The following is an 18,024-nucleotide window of genomic DNA, read 5'->3' as shown; positions in this document are numbered from 1 at the left end:
CAGGACAATAGGTGGAAACACTCCGGGCGTCCGATATCAAACCCTAGATCAGACAGTGCAGAGGCGTTGGGTTAGTTTATGCCAACCGCCTCCTCCCGGTCTCCGGTCAGAACCCTCTCATTCGACTTTTTAGGGTTTGCATTGCTTCATCGAACCGTTTACTGGGCAAGAGTAGATTTTGGTCTTTCCCACCCTGCCAGTCAATGATTCGGAGTGTTCACCAGAGTTGAGCAGGGGTTTTCTTGAAGAGTCTTCCAATTCATGCTGCCAACCACTGCTGCGGTAGAAGGCAAGTCTGTCAGCCATCCGAGGGTTATATGAGCACCAATAATCAATACGGGATCAGAATGCGGCGACTTACAAAGGGAGTTTTTATGAAGAGCAACGTTGCTGCCGCCTACTTTTGCATTTATCTTCAATCTGTAGCTCACCTCTGTAGCTCACCTTTAGTTTGGGTCTGAATGTTGTCAATGATTTCGCGAAGTTGTATGATGGCATGGGGGATTATTTCCAACTTCGCGAAATCATTGACAACATTCAAACCCAAACTAAAGGTGAGCTACAGATCGTGCTGGCTACAACTACCTGAAGTTTATATGTGACATCGAAGTGGCACTGATAACGCAGTGTTGTTTATGAAAGCGTCCCAATGATTGGCCCGTTCAGTATTGAAGATAAATGCAAAAGTAGGCGGCAGCAACGTTGCTCTTCATAAAAACTCCCTTTGTAAATCGCCTGGATCTGGGCATTCTGATCCCGTATTGATTATTGGTGCTCATATAACCCTCGGATGGCTAACAGACTTGCCTTCTACCGCAGCAGTGGTTGGCAGCATGAATTGGAAAACTCCTCAAGAAAACCCCTCAGGAAAACCCCTGCTGCCGAGGAGAAAGACTCACAAAAGACCACCGCCATGATACCTGAAAGGTCGGACATAGTGTCAACTCTGGTGCACACTCTGAATCATTGACGGGCAGGGTGGGAAAGACCAAAATCTACTCTTACGCAGCAAAGGGTTCGATGAAGCAATCCAAATCCTAATCAGAGGAAGCAGAGCAGCGCTGGTTACAAAGTCGGATGAGAGGGTTCTGACCGGAGACCGGGAGGAGGCGGTTGGCATAAACTAACCCAACGCCTCTGCACTGTCTGATCTAGGGTTTGATATCGGACGCCCGGAGTGTTTCCACCGGAGTAGTTTACCTAGGCGGTAGAATGGCCCGTTTTTCGGCACCGGCCGGAAAATCGTCCGGCTCCGGCCACCGGGAATGTCTTCACCCTCCACCACCCTCTCGGAACTCCGCCACCCTCCTTCTCCGCTTGTCCGCCACCCTCCCTGGCAATCCTGACATTCCCCGCCACCCTCCCTGGCAATCCTGACATTCCCTGCCAGGGCCTGACAAGATATCGGATTCGGATCGCAGGGAATGGAGCCTGACATCCCCTGACAGACTAGCTAGTGCAGCCGCGGTGTATGGTTCGGGAGCTCCTTATTCCGGTTCCATTCGAATTGTCACCCGCGCTGGTATTACCTTGTTGCATAATCGCCAAGATTGCAATGCATAATTCTTGACCCGGAGAATCACTCCATTTCTTTTTCTGTCTGGTGGACCAAATTTCTTCATCATCATCAGCCTCATCATTTCCTTAGTTTTTCCTGCATTTCATGGCCATGGAGTCTTACTCGCCCTCCGAGAACTCTCGCTCTCATCTCCATCTCTGTGCTTTGGCAGTGTTTCAGAATTTGCTGAACGAAGGTACCCAATGAATTCATTTGGTTATTTCTTACTTTAATTTTATTGAAAATTCAGTCACTTGATATTTGGGTCTTTTTAATTTCAATTCAGAGCTTATCAAGAGTATTCATCTGTATCAACTGGGAGATGGCACCGTTTCCGCTGTTCAACGAGAGTTTATGTTCTGCCCCAGCTCCTATAAGCAGATATGCCGTGACAATATTCCACTTGTTCATGCTTGTGGAAAGGAGAAGGCACAGGAGTTCATGGCGAATCTGAAGGAAGGAGAAGAGCGCGGACTTTGGATTTGTATTCTCCATTATAACTGCAATCTCAGCCCTGGCAACTTCATAATTCCCAATATTCTAAACCTAGCCAGGTGGGCATTGCACGGCTTTGTTAGAAAATTATAAATAGCCTAGACTTTATCAATTAATAATTAATATATGTCTGTATATATATCTAGGTTTTCACTATAAATTTGAATGGAGCTGCATTCGTATCCATGCAGAAACCCTGCGCTGAATGCCATACCAGAACTAGCAATTGACCTCGATCGCGTTGCAAGATACGGACAAGCGGTAGATTCTTCTCACCCTCAGAAAAAAATGGGCGAGAAAATATTAAACTGTGCATTAGCTGACACGCAGTCCAGTTTCCTTAGCATTGAGAGTTTTTGGCCTGCTATTCCTGGCTTAACAACTGTGCAGGACTGTATTGATGATGCAGTCAGTAGGTCCCCCATTGTTGTTGAATGTACTCTGCGCATCGATCAGATCGATGAGTCTTATGGCATCAGAAACATCTGCAAAGAAGATAACCCTAATTCTATCCCTAACCCCAGGCAACCAATCACCTCATACCTGAAAGGTATGCTGCTATTCTTTTCCTGTTGCTTACATTTTACTCTTTAATTTTATGAATATACACCTAGCAGTCATCAAATTAAAGGATCCAAACCGTTGTAGTTTATGAAGGACAGGGACACTTGACATTAGTACTGCAAATGTCTGGTCATTGACTTATTTGTAGTGGCTCAGAATCACAGACAAGTATAATGCTTGCGTTTATCTTATTTGTGTGGCAGGGTGTTCATCTTGTCACCCAAATGAAGTAAGCTCAATCACTTGCAATAATTCAAGATACCTTGAAAAGGAAAACCACACTGCTGATCAGAAGTCAAGTCTAAGTATAGCAGACATGGCAGTCTTCCAGTCAATTGAATGCAGCCATGCACCACAGAGTTCAAAGAATGATGCTTCTGAGGATTCATCAATGTTATGCTGTAAGAAAACTAATGTGGACCTTCCCAGTAGTGCTGGTGTAAAAGGTAAGAAGAGAAGGGCATCAAGTGAGGAGAAAGATGAGAATAGGCAAATCCACCGAGCACCCACCCAGCGTGTTGCCAACATTGCACTGAAGGATCTTGCAAAATATTTTGATGTGCCAATCACTGAAGCTTCAAGGAGTTTGAAGGTAGGGCTTACAGTCTTGAAAAGGAAATGTAGAGAATTTGGCATCCCTCGCTGGCCACACAGGAAAATCAAGTCGCTTGATAGTCTCATACAGGATCTACAGGTAACTTCTACGGCTTTTATATTTGCTTTAGGAGCATCTCTGTATCCTTGCAGTAACGTTATAATATCATGCACATTGAAATTGTGGTTCTTACTCGGTGAGGACACCATTCTATTATGTCATTTCATTTAACTACAAAATTATGAAAAATAGTAGAAAACTTGAAGCTAGTTCAATTCTATATTAATAAAGCGATGGTTTTATATAGATCGATGTCTTTGTTTCTATCCTCTTGATAATGGTAGCTTATGAAAGGACTAAAGATAAATTTCACTAATAAAATAAGAGAAGGCATTTGTTCAGCTACATTATGTTTATAACAAGTGATTTGTACTGTATGTTTCAGTCGGAGATAATTTTCCTATTGATTCAAATTGAATGCTTGATTTGGGGCAGGAAGAAGCCAAGAGACAGGAGAGAGAAGATAAGGCTGCAGCTATGGCAGCCATGAAAAGAACAAGAATATTGGAAACTGAGAGACAAAAGATTGAGAAGAAACCTGGAATAGACATCCAAAAAGACACCAAGAGATTTCGACAGGACATATTTAAGAGAAAGCACAAGGCAAGAGCTCTTAAAAAGAAGTATGATTGAACAAAGTCTTCCGGTAGAAATCACATGAGAGAAGATGGAGATCCATCAGAAGAAGTTCCATCAGTTTCCACCATCCTAACATTGATGATAGATAAAGCCAGAACTTCCCCATCTACCAATTAATTATTTGTGTCTATCTTTTGTTTTTTGTGACAGAATTTTCAGCAAATAAATTCTGACAACTTCCACAGTTTATTGCCAACAAATTTGATGCAGAACGACATGAACTCTTTTTGTGGCTTGGTGCAGAAATCTTACTTCGTCAATTTTTTGTCAAAAAGACTGTGCCTATGAATGTATGAGGTGTTAAATTTCAAATGTTTGGAGATAAGTCAGTTTGGTTATTGACGATACAGATGTTTGTAACGCTATAAATTTTCAAAGTCATCAAAGCAAGGCAAGAAGTCTATTCATTGTTGCCCAAATGCTCTCAGAACATGTATATGGACAAAATATCCATCCATTAAGTGATTAATCGATATAACAGTAACATTGAAGTACCCACAAATTGCAAATTCAATTTTGAATTCTTTTATATTTAGAGGCTCTGTGGTTTGTATATCAATTACTATTTGCATGTGTTTAAGAACCAAACCCTGCTTATGTACAGATAAGCTCCTTTGTCATAGTTCTTTGGCAGCTATCATCCATCATGTGAATCATAATTCCTTTTAACTTATGTAACTAAATCAGCCAAGCTGGTATCCAACTCATCCTGTCTCTGGTTTGTCCATATCACGATCATCCAGTTCTCGGGATATTGATCCAACTGCATTGTTGAATTGTTCTGTCAGCAAGTTCAGATACTCTGACACCAAATTTCTTGCCGGCAGATCATTTATGACTAGTACTACATTTATCTGTTTACTCTTAAATTTTCCTGCCACAGGCTCACACTACTACATTCAAATTTTCTGTTTGTCTTTAGAGATTGATTTGAATTTTGCACCTAATATGTTAATTTGTGCAATACATATCTTTTGTAAGGTGCATGTACACTGAAAAATGTAGCGACTGTGGAGCATTTGCCAATTTGTCATTTACCATTGTTTTATGCTTTTCATTCCTTGAAAGAGGATAAACTCCATAGGTTTGAGCTTTTGCAGTTTGTAACACGTCATTTATGGATATTCGTGAAGTTTATAACATGCCATTTTTTGGGAGGATGTAAACTCCATGCCTTCGAGTTCTGTCAAGTTTGGAACATGCCATTTTTTGATAGATGGTAAACTCAATTTCTTCGAGTTTATCCGGTTTGTAGCATGCCTTGACAGAGGCTAATAATCCGACTTGGAGCTTATCAAAGGCATAATCAGTCTTGATACATAACTCTTATAGTACAGATTGTTTTATTTTAGTTTATTGTTAGGATTTCATTCCTTAAAGCTGGTAGCTTTATTTCTCTGTAAAGTTGATCATTTTCAATGTAATAGGGGTTGGCTTTCGGGCCAAAGGGAGTAGTCTACCAAAAATCAAAGAAAAGGGTGTTGATTGCTTTGCTAAACAAAATCTAACCCATGTAGCATGCTTACAATAAATCCTCACTTAATTATATTATATGACTTGTCAAGATCAAATTCAAGGAAGTGAGCCTTCTTACTCATCTCCCTGGCCAATTTGATGCTCTGCAAGGTGATAATATTCTTTCTTATGATTTTGGAAGCTTGCGACTTGAATCATTTTCTTAAAATGTTTGTAATAACCTTGTGGGAGACATTGAGGAGGGTTATAGGCCTCCAGCCTCAAATTTCTTGGCATAGTAACATACTACAATGTTGACATCATCATAGTTTTATATCATCTCATGACACAAATGATTGGGAAATATAGAAAATATATTTTGTTAAATATTGATTGAATCTCATATCAAGGTTATAGTGTCTAAGTCACCTTTATGAAATTGTTGAAGTGATTTGCCTCTCCATTAACAAACTCTGGTTGATCAAAGACATGTTCACATATTTTAGAAACCTAAATGTGAGAACTAGATTGAGATTAAATGAAGATGTTCAATTCTGTGTACAGTTTCACCCATTGCTTATATACTTGTTTTAGTCCCTTTTAGCATTCAGTGAGTGAATTAGTGATCTAAGGTACCTTTTTTTTTCTTTTCTACTCTGCCTTATGGACCAGCATTGATCTCTTTTATATTTGCCTATGAATGGCTTGACATTGGTAATTCAACTATATGAATGAGTTATAGCTCATATTTAGCATGGCTCTTATTGATTCTGTCTGTATATCATTTAGTTGTGGCACGGTAATAGAATACGGTTATTTGCTTTTCTAAAGCATTAAACAAAGAGTGTGATTTGGTCACAAAATGAGAAATTTTGAATAATAATTCTAACGGTGCATCCATTTTCTATGGCTTCATTTCAAGCTTAAAAAGTGTATGTTGTAAATTTGTAACTTCCTTTTGTATCTATACACTACATCTCTGGAAGGGCAGGAATGGAAGTGAACAGATTCTTGAAATCTGCAAATGAATCTTCAGAGGAACAAACAGTGTTGTAGTGGGTAATAGACTGTCAAAGGATTTGATAAAGTGAACAAACAGTGTTGGAATGGAAGTGAACAGATCTCTTTTATATTTGCCTATGAATGGCTTGACATTGGTAATTCAACTATATGAATGAGTTATAGCTCATATTTAGCATGGCTCTTATTGATTCTGTCTGTATATCATTTAGTTGTGGCACGGTAATAGAATACGGTTATTTGCTTTTCTAAAGCATTAAACAAAGAGAGTGATTTGGTCACTATGACATTTTTCTTAAAATGTTTGTAATAACCTTGTGGGAGACATTGAGGAGGGTTATAGGCCTCCAGCCTCAAATTTCTTGGCATAGTAACATACTACAATGTTGACATCATCATAGTTTTATATCATCTCATGACACAAATGATTGGGAAATATAGAAAATATATTTTGTTAAATATTGATTGAATCTCTCAAATCATGGGTATGTGTCATGATTGGGAAATATAGAAAATATATTTTGTTAAATATTGATTGAATCTCTCAAATCATGGGTATAAGATGACCAGATGTAGATTTGTGGTTTTTCGAAGTCAATAATTGAAGCCCAGTTATAGTTGAATTGGAAACATCCATTGAAACTTCAGTACACATTTTCAGGTTAAGTTTGTGTTATGTACTATCGATAATTGTCATATTTGTGCCTCTGGAAACATATTAATCTCGTTAACTGAGTTTCTTTGAATAAACAACTGTTAGTTTATTTTATCAGTTTACATGGAATGTTAAATTAAACAAAGCCATAGTAGCTTTAAACAGGTGCATTTTTCATTATTCATATACATTCTTGGAAAACACCACTTTGAAATCAATCTTTGTTTGTGTTAGATATGGATAATGACCTAGATGAAGCATATCTATGCCCTCTTAATTCTGATGTCATGGAATCTAGCTATATCTGAGCTCAGATAAATTTATTAGTCGTACAAGAAGACTTCATTAATAAATCTAGGGACTTCAAGTTCTGATGTGTAGTGATTTCACATCTGCTTAATAGGGAACTATTTCAACAGCTCTTTGAAGTTTACAGAGATTTGGTGTCTTTATCAATCAATAATACTTGATAGCCCAATTGGGTTTGATACATGTATGCTTTATGATTATTATTGCCAGGTCTGAAGGCTTAAGTTATGAAATCATTCATTTTAACTGTCATCCGAGTTGGAATCTAAACATGAGTGGAGAGGTTCACTGCCCTACTCAGATTTTGTGGCAATTCCTGTTACTTTATGCTCATCCTTCAATAGTACCTATTCTGCAGATGAGCTACTTTCACACATATATTATAGCTGTTATCAATCAAATTGTGCACCCTGTTTAAGTTAAGACAAGACAATCAGTTAATCACTTTGAAGTTTGGAGATATCAGAAAATGTGATTTCTATAAAACACTCACAACAATAAATAGGATACCCTTCATGGGGTTCATATTAAAAATTGCATCCTGAAAATTTCACTTAGCATCTCCAGTCAAGTTAATAAATCATGTCAACCACATAAAAACAGGCTGGCCAGTAATCCCTTGATAATCCGTGAAGGTCTAAAGGTTCTAAGTCCATCAGATTGTAATTACATTAAAGCATTTAGCCATTATCTATGAAAAGGCTAATGGGGTTGTGGTTCAGCGGTGAAGAATGTGGCATGCCAGACCACACACCAAGGTTCAACGGCAAAGACAGCGACATGTCACAATGACTTTTTGGATGTGCTAACGTGAATCTTGATACTTTGAAGATTCAAGAACTATTGAGTCAAGAACTAATTGTTATTCTTGCGCAAAGCCATTAAGTACTATGTGGATCAACTAAAATAGGAGTAAATGACGAGTTAATGGCAAATAAGGGCATTGGTTGCATCTCAATTTTTAGAATCACTAGAGGTAAGTACGTAATTGACTAGATGAGGGCTAGTTGCTACCAGCAATGCCATAGGTAGTGTTCATCCACGGCCTTCTAGTAGCCAGCAAGCAGAATGCCAGTTATCGACAACATTGGTTGCCTTAGCCTCATTAGCTGCTAGAAGCAGAGTACTAATAGCCATCAAGGTGTGGGGGGATCTGTAAGAATGCTATTGACATTAAATAGAATCTCTTTATGATTTGAGTTCAATTTTGAGCTCATAAGCCAAGGGCTCAAATGTAGCTCCATTCTTATCAAGCACCGACATTCTCACCTTGGCTTTGGAGGTCAGTACTAGCCATTTATGAATTTGTCATCGCAGTTCACTCGCTCAAGCTTTTGCTCATAGTAGTCCTAAATGACCTGGGGTCATTCTCTAAATCAATTGACTTGGCAAAGACCATAATAGGAAACATTATTGGTGGATATGATTCCACTAGAGACATGTTGATTCATAATGAAAAGGAGTAGTGATGAATAAAACCCACGATAGCCTGACCTGATCCCTCTTATATCCCTTACTCCATATCGAAACCAGAGACCAATTACAAGCTCTCTGATGACTGCGTTAACGCCAGGTGATAACCTCCCACATGTAACAATGGCAGCATGGACTTCATCAGGGCTAAAACGTATCTCAGACCGAGGCCCTGCTCTGTGATATAGTACTTGTGTTTCCCTTGACATTCTCTGGATATCCACAACAATGTCCTCCATTACCATATCGTTCTCAGTCACAAAAAACCCTTCAATGGGGCGAAAATACTGGTTATGCATAAGAGGATTTCCAAAAGTGGGTACATCCTGTAAATATTCTCTCAAGTGGGGAGTACCCTGAATCCTCTTCTGCGCATGACATTTTATGACAGCCCCTGTTGTTGATGGCTCCCTTACTTTTCTTTTGCATTGCAGATATCAGGAAAGAATGCAATGAAGACAGAAACAGAAGATTTTATAAAATTCAAAGATGATGATAACGATGAAAGCTATTAAATCACTCACAGATGGTAAGGAATGAACACACTATATCATTCAGGCACGATAATAACAATAACAATGTATGTTATATAAATGAAAAGAAACCAGAGAAGATGGTATTCCTAACTGAAGTCACGCCTGCTGTTCGTTAAACTCGTTTCAGAAACCAGAATTAGCTGTTCCAGAAACTAGAGTTTTTTTCAACCACACTGGCTATAACTTCCATTAAAAAAGAAGATAAAGACGAAATTTACAGACAGACCCACTGAGTGCAACAACCAAAGTGTCCATTATTTTACAGTGAGAGGAATAATACACTCCACTGAAGCCCACGAGAGCAGAATCTGCCAGTGGCTTCCGCTGGCCTAAATCACACTTAAAAGTTAAAACATAATATATGGATATCATCCATCCTGTAAAACCATTTATCATACGACAATACACATGCGTTAACAGACCTCTCAGCCTTAAAGTTTAAGCCCCCTCTCCAATATGCTAGGCTAGGCTGGGCTGTTTCTAGGAGCGAGTTTTGAAGGGAATGGCACGAATGATCATCTGGTGGTAAATAGCTGCCAAGCCAGCGCCCAAGAATGGACCGACCCAGAAAATCCAATGGTCATCCCAAACATGAGACTTGTTGTAGATGATGGCAGCTCCCAAGCTTCGGGCAGGGTTGATGCCAGTTCCAGTGATGGGAATTGTGGCAAGGTGAACCAGAAAAACTGCAAACCCTATTGGAAGTGGTGCTAGCAGAGGAACGTGAGAATCCCGGGCGCTTCGTTTGGCATCGGTAGCAGAGAAAACGGTGTAGACCAGAACGAAGGTTCCCACAATCTCAGCACCCAAGCCATCTCCCTTGGTGTAGCCATGAGCCACAGAGTTAGCACCTCCACCGTCCGCTTGGTACTCGCCTTCCATGAAGCCCTTCACAACACCAGCGCCACAGATGGCTCCCAAGCACTGACATATCATGTAGAACACAGCCCGGGGCAGAGACAGCTTTCTGGCCAAGAACAGCCCAAAGGTCACTGCTGGGTTAATGTGACCACCTGAAATACCGGCTGTGCAATAGACGAGACAGAAGATCATTCCCCCAAAGGCCCATGCAATCCCCTAAATTCCAACAAATCCAGTGCAAACATTATCGGCCCTCTTGACACCCATGACCGTGAGGATCGTGACGTAAAGAAACAAGAAAGTCGCCATGAACTCTGCAATACCCGCCCTCCAGAAGGACCATGACGCCAACTCCCCGGGTTCGAACAGTGGCGCGGGATCCGGCTCCTTGTAATCCTTTTCCCTCATCTGTGCCGCAGTCCCCAGCGGCTGCCTCTCGGAATACTTGTTCGCCCCGAGCTTAACGTCTTCTTCTTTTCCTTCCATTTCAACACAAAGAACCAGAGGATTCTGAGACTGTCTGAACTCAGTCGAAACAAAGCCAAAATAGTGCAGCAAATGCAGAAACTAGACTTTAGCTGTTGTAGAATTTATGACCAGAAGAATTGACCGGCTAAGGTCTGGTTGTTCAATTCAGTTAAGGTATATCGCTGATTCTCCGGATACACCGCGGCTGCAATAGCTCGTCCCCGATCGGAGTAGTCTGTCAGGGGATGTCAGGCCCCATTCCCTGCGATCCGAATCCGATTTTTTGTCAGGCCGGGGGCAGGGAATGTCAGGATTGCCAGGGAGGGTGGCGGAGAAGCGGAGAAGGAGGGTGGCGGAGCTCCGAGAGGGTGGCGGAGGGTGGAGACATTCCGGTGGCCGGAGCCAGAACTCGAAGGCATGGAGTTTACATCCTCCCAAAAAATGGCATGTTATAAACTTCACGAATATCCATAAATGACGTGTTACAAACTGCAAAAGCTCAAACCTATGGAGTTTATCCTCTTTCAAGGAATGAAAAGCATAAAACAATGGTAAATGACAAATTGGCAAATGCTCCACAGTCGCTACATTTTTCAGTGTACATGCACCTTACAAAAGATATGTATTGCACAAATTAACATATTAGGTGCAAAATTCAAATCAATCTCTAAAGACAAACAGAAAATTTGAATGTAGTAGTGTGAGCCTGTGGCAGGAAAATTTAAGAGTAAACAGATAAATGTAGTACTAGTCATAAATGATCTGCCGGCAAGAAATTTGGGGTCAGAGTATCTGAACTTGCTGACAGAACAATTCAACAATGCAGTTGGATCAATATCCCGAGAACTGGATGATCGTGATATGGACAAACCAGAGACAGGATGAGTTGGATGATTTAGTTACATAAGTTAAAAGGAATTATGATTCACATTGATGGATGATAGCTGCCAAAGAACTATGACAAAGGAGCTTATCTGTACATAAGCAGGGTTTGGTTCTTAAACACATGCAAATAGTAATTGATATACAAACCACAGAGCCTCTAAATATAAAAGAATTCAAAATTGAATTTGCAATTTGTGGGTACTTCAATGTTACTGTTATATCGATTAATCACTTAATGGATGGATATTTTGTCCATATACATGTTCTGAGAGCATTTGGGCAACAATGAATAGACTTCTTGCCTTGCTTTGATGACTTTGAAAATTTATAGCGTTACAAACATCTGTATTGTCAATAACCAAACTGACTTATCTCCAAACATTTGAAATTTAACACCTCATACATTCATAGGCACAGTCTTTTTGACAAAAAATTGACGAAGTAAGATTTCTGCACCAAGCCACAAAAAGAGTTCATGTCGTTCTGCATCAAATTTGTTGGCAATAAACTGTGGAAGTTGTCAGAATTTATTTGCTGAAATTTCTGTCACAAAAAACAAAAGATAGACACAAATAATTAATTGGTAGATGGGGAAGTTCTGGCTTTATCTATCATCAATGTTAGGATGGTGGAAACTGATGGAACTTCCTCTGATGGATCTCCATCTTCTCTCATGTGATTTCTACCGGAAGACTTTGTTTAATCATACTTCTTTTTAAGAGCTCTTGCCTTGTGCTTTCTCTTAAATATGTCCTGTCGAAATCTCTTGGTGTCTTTTTGGATGTCTATTCCAGGTTTCTTCTCAATCTTTTGTCTCTCAGTTTCCAATATTCTTGTTCTTTTCATGGCTGCCATAGCTGCAGCCTTATCTTCTCTCTCCTGTCTCTTGGCTTCTTCCTGCCCCAAATCAAGCATTCAATTTGAATCAATAGGAAAATTATCTCCGACTGAAACATACAGTACAAATCACTTGTTATAAACATAATGTAGCTGAACAAATGCCTTCTCTTATTTTATTAGTGAAATTTATCTTTAGTCCTTTCATAAGCTACCATTATCAAGAGGATAGAAACAAAGACATCGATCTATATAAAACCATCGCTTTATTAATATAGAATTGAACTAGCTTCAAGTTTTCTACTATTTTTCATAATTTTGTAGTTAAATGAAATGACATAATAGAATGGTGTCCTCACTGAGTAAGAACCACAATTTCAATGTGCATGATATTATGACGTTACTGCAAGGATACAGAGATGCTCCTAAAGCAAATATAAAAGCCGTAGAAGTTACCTGTAGATCCTGTATGAGACTATCAAGCGACTTGATTTTCCTGTGTGGCCAGCGAGGGATGCCAAATTCTCTACATTTCCTTTTCAAGACTGTAAGCCCTACCTTCAAACTCCTTGAAGCTTCAGTGATTGGCACATCAAAATATTTTGGAAGATCCTTCAGTGCAATGTTGGCAACACGCTGGGTGGGTGCTCGGTGGATTTGCCTATTCTCATCTTTCTCCTCACTTGATGCCCTTCTCTTCTTACCTTTTACACCAGCACTACTGGGAAGGTCCACATTAGTTTTCTTACAGCATAACATTGATGAATCCTCAGAAGCATCATTATTTGAACTCTGTAGTGCATGGCTGCATTCAATTGACTGGAAGACTGCCATGTCTGCTATACTTAGACTTGACTTCTGATCAGCAGTGTGGTTTTCCTTTTCAAGGTATCTTGAATTATTGCAAGTGATTGAGCTTACGTCATTTGGGTGACAAGATGAACACCCTGCCACACAAATAAGATAAACGCAAGCATTATACTTGTCTGTGATTCTGAGCCACTACAAATAAGTCAATGACCAGACATTTGCAGTACTAATGTCAAGTGTTCCTGTCCTTCATAAACTACAACGGTTTGGATCCTTTAATTTGATGACTGCTAGGTGTATCTTCATAAAATTAAAGAGTAAAATGTAAGCAACAGGAAAAGAATAGCAGCATACCTTTCAGGTATGAGGTGATTGGTTGCCTGGGGTTAGGGATAGAATTAGGGTTATCTTCTTTGCAGATGTTTCTGATGCCATAAGACTCATCGATCTGATCGATGCGCAGAGTACATTCAACGACAATGGGGGACCTACTGACTGCATCATCAATACAGTCCTGCACAGTTGTTAAGCTAGGAATAGCAGGCCAAAAACTCTCAATGCTAAGGAAACTGAACTGCGTGTCAGCTAATGCACAGTTTAATATTTTCTCGCCCATTTTTTTCTGAGGGTGAGAAGAATCTACTGCTTGTCCATATCTTGCAACGCGATCGAGGTCAATTGCTAGTTCTGGTATGGCATTCAGCGCAGGGTTTCTGCATGGATACGAATGCAGCTCCATTCAAATTTATAGCGAAAACCTAGATATATATACAGACATATATTAATCATTAATTGATTAAGTCTAGGCTATTTATAATTTTCTAACAAAGCCGTGCAATGCCCACCTGGCTAGGTTTAGAATATTGGGAATTATGAAGTTGCCAGGGCTGAGATTGCAGTTATAATGGAGAATACAAATCCAAAGTCCGCGCTCTTCTCTTTCCTCCAGATTCGCCATGAACTCCTGTGACTTCTCCTTTCCACAAGCATGAACAAGTGGAATATTGTCACGGCATATCTGCTTATAGGAGCTGGGGCAGAACATAAACTCTCGTTGAACAGCGGAAACGGTGCCATCTCCCAGTTGATACAGATGAATACTCTTGATAAGCTCTGAATTGAAATTAAAAAGACCCAAATATCAAGTGACTGAATTTTCAATAAAATTAAAGTAAGAAATAACCAAATGAATTCATTGGGTACCTTCGTTCAGCAAATTCTGAAACACTGCCAAAGCACAGAGATGGAGATGAGAGCGAGAGTTCTCGGAGGGCGAGTAAGACTCCATGGCCATGAAATGCAGGAAAAACTAAGGAAATGATGAGGCTGATGATGATGAAGAAATTTGGTCCACCAGAAAGAAAAAGAAATGGAGTGATTCTCCGGGTCAAGAATTATGCATTGCAATCTTGGCGATTATGCAACAGGGTAATACCAGCGCGCGGGTGACAATTCGAATGGAACCGGAATAAGGAGCTCCCGAACAATACACCGCGGCTGCAATAGCTAGTCTGTCAGGGGATGTCAGGGCCCATTCCCTGCGATCGAATCTGATATCTTGTCAGGCCCTGGCAGGGAATGTCAGGATTGCCAGGGAGGGTGGGTGAGAAGCGGAGGAGGGTGGCGGAGCTACGAGAGGGTGGTGGAGGGTGAAGACATTCCTGGTGGCCGGAGCCAGACGATTTTCCGGCCAGTGCCGGAAAACGACTGCCTAGGTAGACTACTCCTTATATTATTAAGCTTACCCTACTTGGAACCCATGGAATTACTAAGACCATTGGTTACTTATGGATATAAGTCAATTTTTGCTTAAGGTTAACACCTATTATTTAAGGTAATATGTATGATGTAACTTTCATGTAATGTATAAGCTATCACTATTATGGGAATACTTCTACCACATGTAATGGAGATGCAAGCATAATATCTTAGCCAATCTATGTGTTTAAATCACCATGCCTTTAATCATGTAGAAGCTTATATGAAGGGAATCAACCTAATCCACCAACAAAGGGATTAGATATATCTAGTTCATATCATGTACGAGCTTAGGAACATATGGGAATCAAACTACCATGATAAGGGAACAAGTGAGCAGAGTAATTACACATTTTGTAGTTATTACCGGTATCATTCGTTTCACCAATATGTATGAATCAGACATGAACAAGGAATATGGATACTAGTTTCATTACTCTTAGCTTATAAGAGGTTAGGTAATTATAACATTGGTACCAACACATGTCTCGAATGAGAGATGTGTGATAATATGTATACACCCTTAGTTATGGAACTTGCACTATATTTTACTCGTTAGGTATTCCAGCTTATTGAATATGATAGACTAGTAAGAAAGGTGTAGTTACTGTGAGCTTAGTATCCTCCTTATTAACATGTATTCACTATTCAAATTATATGGGATTAGAGCCTTATCCTGAGATTTGTAACTAATACTGAGGTCTGCACCTTCTTGACATTCAAAGGTGAGGGAGTCTAAGGTGAACCTTGTTTGATCTATTTGGATAAGAATGGGCCTTGCCATATGTTCAGACAAAACCAGTATAGGCCTTTCCTTTCTTTATTTGGACCATACTCTAATCCATATAAGAGAAAAGGAGCTAGCAAAAGATTCCCAACAACCCATGGCAACGAAGGATTCTTGTTCATAGGCTACTTGTAGAACAAATTTTTCAAAAAACTGCCTAAACCATGCTACAGGTGTGTTGAAATAGATTCCTATGCCTTAGGCAAGATAACAACACGATCATCTCATAGGCTACTTGTAGAACAGATTTTTCGAAAACCTCTCTAAACCATGCTACAGGTGTGTTGAAATAGATTCATATGCCTTAGGTAAGATAACAACATGATCACATAAGATGGTGCTCGATAAGATAATATAATTTTATTTTCAGTTATAAATCAGCAAGGGGCTATGAGGAGGATTTTGTGCAACAAGCCAAGCACAGGAAAGACAAAATAATTTTCACATAAAAGCAATTATTGTTGAATGACAAAGATTCCACATATGGTGCCTGGAAGTCATTGTAAACAATGGAAAATAAGATCAATTTTCTTAGTCTTTACATGTCCTAGTGAAACAAGATGAGCACAAGAAAGACAAAACAATTTTCACATAGAAGCAATTATTGCCAAATGACAAATATTCCACATAATGTTCCTAAAAGTCATTGGTAGCAATTCACATTTGTAGTTTTCACATATTTCCAAAAGCTAAAGACAATTATCATCAAATGACAAAATTCCTCAGATGGTGCCTGAAAACCATGAGAACAATTCACACGTGTAGGTTTGAAACCCTGGTATTAATGTATAAATCTATACATAACATCTTAGTATTGAAATCCAAGTAAAGAATGCATTTGAATACTTGAAGAATGAATACATTCGACAAGAGCATGCAGTCAACACCTCAAAAAATATTAAAACCATTTGGAAAAACCCTCAAGAAGTTAAGGGCTTGAACCTTGTAGGGTCGATACATTGTTCAATTCTTGATTCTTAACTTCTTGGAAGCTCATTATTGACAGCAAAAGCAGACAAGAAGTTGAAAATAAAATACGCACATAAAGAAGTTGTAAAGGGACATTCCTGTAATTTGAAGATCATGTGAACCGTTAAGTATTATAAACTTAATCTAGTCAATTTAATCTAGTAGAGGCAGGGGGTTATTGCTATTGAGGATGAGGAGGAGAATGTACCGAAATCCTCCTCTTTGGCCTCAGCAGTGCTGCTGCTAATGAGGGAGATGTTGCGCCTTTAGAGCATGAGGATGAGGATGTACTGAAATCGTTCTCTTTGGGCTTAGTTGCAACTGCTGCTAATGAGATGGATGTCATGCCTTTAGTTCAGTACCATTTATTGTTTGGCACAGTCAAGGCAAGAAGTCAAAAATTGGTAAAAACAATCGAGATTATAAATGCAAATAAGGTTAATCATGAATGAGCAAAGGGCTATGAGCATGATTTTGTGCAACTTGTAGAGAGGGCTCCCATCCATGGGACAAAGCCCTAATGATCGTGAACAAAAATGGAGGGGATAGCCATGAGCAAGTCAAATTGGTTGGGTACTTGAAAATTGAAATTGCATCTAAGCAGTATCAAAAAGTGGAGGAGCATGGGTACTATCTTGGATAATGCATATCATGATTAGGTAAATGAGGCATATCACATTCCCTTTTTATCAGAGCTAACAATTAGTTATGTTCAAAGCTTGAATGGGTTTACTTCTTGTATCAAGCTCAGCAAGTACAATGATCATATTAGAAGAAGCTTATGTGGGAAAGAAGTCAAAAAATTGGTAAAAACGATCATGATTATAAATGAAAATAAGGTCAATCTTGAATTAGCAAAGGGTTATGAGCAATGTTTTATTATTCCTACTTTGTGTGTCAACAAAGCACGGAGATCAACAAAGCATGGAACAACGTGATAAGTTGTAGAAGCCCGCTATGACACATAGATGAGTCATTCAATTATTTCCTCAATAGAAGGCATGTTAATGGCTATGAGATGGTGGATAACGACTATGAGAGGTGGAGAGGGGTCATGATATTTGATATCTCATTTGGGATGTGCAATAAGGAGCTAGCTGCCAGTTTTTCCCTTGAAAAGGGATGGAGAAGGGATTTTTTTTACTCACCAAGAATCTGTTTTCAAGTGTCAAATTTTGAGGTATCAAAAGCACTGAACTATAAAATCATGTCCTTGTAAAAAATTTCAGAGGAATGAAATGGTTGATATAGAAGTAATCATGCCCACAACTATAAACACTTCATTTTAGC

The 18,024-nt window shown here is 39.4% G+C and overlaps 2 protein-coding genes and 1 pseudogene across 4 annotated transcripts; 1 reads left to right on the top strand and 2 right to left on the bottom strand.

Annotated features, from left to right (window-relative positions):
• Positions 1-1,020: 1,020 nt before the first annotated feature.
• LOC149152572 (protein RKD5-like) lies at positions 1,021-4,440 on the top strand. Of its 2 annotated transcripts, none has more exons than XM_089446172.1 (5): positions 1,021-1,754; positions 1,845-2,112; positions 2,245-2,603; positions 2,821-3,311; positions 3,658-3,895. In XM_089446172.1, the coding sequence occupies exons 1-5, from the start codon at positions 1,664-1,666 to the stop codon at positions 3,760-3,762; spliced, it is 1,314 nt and encodes a 437-aa protein (XP_089302298.1). In that variant the 5' UTR covers positions 1,021-1,663; the 3' UTR covers positions 3,763-3,895. The 2 variants fall into 2 exon arrangements, with proteins under 2 accessions (XP_089302298.1, XP_089302297.1); XM_089446171.1 differs by having other exon boundaries at positions 1,024-1,754; positions 3,708-4,440.
• A 5,153-nt stretch (positions 4,441-9,593) lies between these two features.
• On the bottom strand, positions 9,594-10,750 carry LOC149152571 (putative aquaporin PIP1-4 pseudogene; annotated as a pseudogene).
• Positions 10,751-11,941: 1,191 nt separating this feature from the next.
• LOC149152570 (uncharacterized) lies at positions 11,942-14,901 on the bottom strand. Of its 2 annotated transcripts, none has more exons than XM_089441084.1 (5): positions 14,424-14,759; positions 14,066-14,333; positions 13,575-13,933; positions 12,867-13,357; positions 11,942-12,470 (listed from the first exon to the last, which is right to left on the bottom strand). In XM_089441084.1, exons 1-5 carry the CDS (start codon positions 14,512-14,514, stop codon positions 12,273-12,275), a joined length of 1,407 nt encoding a protein of 468 aa, XP_089297210.1. In that variant the 5' UTR covers positions 14,515-14,759; the 3' UTR covers positions 11,942-12,272. The 2 variants fall into 2 exon arrangements, with proteins under 2 accessions (XP_089297210.1, XP_089297211.1); XM_089441085.1 differs by having other exon boundaries at positions 12,325-12,520; positions 14,424-14,901.
• Between the last annotated feature and the right edge of the window lie 3,123 nt (positions 14,902-18,024).

Source organism: Pinus tabuliformis, chromosome 9, assembly GCF_031772625.1.
Source record: "Pinus tabuliformis cultivar Carrire ecotype Pingquan chromosome 9, CPIR1, whole genome shotgun sequence".
Lineage (NCBI taxonomy): Eukaryota > Viridiplantae > Streptophyta > Pinopsida > Pinales > Pinaceae > Pinus > Pinus tabuliformis.
Note: the sequence above shows the minus strand (reverse complement) of the source record. Positions and strands in the feature narration are given on the sequence as shown.